Genomic DNA, 575 nt, shown 5'->3' on the forward strand with positions numbered 1-575 from the left:
AAATTTATATAATAAGAGAGTACACCATGAATCCATTTTCCAAACAGTGTTTTTGGCTCATAATAAGTGTTTATATATTTAGACTGGTTCGAGTAGGTACATCTGCGGAGTAGCCCAGTGCCTGCGTGACTTGTCAAAGACAAGAGAAACAGAGAAAGGTATCTCCGGCCACAATGTTATTAACCACTAGAGCACCAAAAGTTATGAACGGCAGCTTTAAAATGACATATTAAAAAATCTTATCACCAGTAGTCTCAGATTTTGTGTTGGGAATTCTACAATTTCGTTTTGTTGTCCAAAGTTAAATACTGCGTACAGGGTGCCACAAGCATACAGCACCATCTAGCCACTAACCTACTGAACACAGCACCGCAGTGCACTGACTCACCAATATCACTATATTCACCCTCTCTCTGGCTATGTTACTCGTTCTCTCCCCCTTAATTTCCCCTCTCAAAAGCGTTCGATGATTTTTAGCAACAGGAAGGCTCTTATTATTTCAGCCAAATATGTTAAAGTGACTCACACTCTCTCTCTCTCTCTCTCNTCTGTCTCTCTCTCTCTCTCTCTCTCTC

The 575-nt window shown here is 40.6% G+C and overlaps 1 protein-coding gene across 1 annotated transcript in view; it reads left to right on the top strand.

The window, feature by feature from the left end:
- LOC122330228 (misshapen-like kinase 1) overlaps window positions 1-575 on the top strand; it is a 30,115-nt gene that overhangs the window by 12,659 nt on the left and 16,881 nt on the right. Inside the window, exon 17 of the mRNA XM_043227080.1 lies at window positions 302-312. Coding sequence (XP_043083015.1) covers window positions 302-312 — 11 coding nt within the window. The remainder of the gene's footprint in view (window positions 1-301; window positions 313-575) is intronic.

Source organism: Puntigrus tetrazona, chromosome 24 (assembly GCF_018831695.1).
Source record: "Puntigrus tetrazona isolate hp1 chromosome 24, ASM1883169v1, whole genome shotgun sequence".
Taxonomy (NCBI): domain Eukaryota; kingdom Metazoa; phylum Chordata; class Actinopteri; order Cypriniformes; family Cyprinidae; genus Puntigrus; species Puntigrus tetrazona.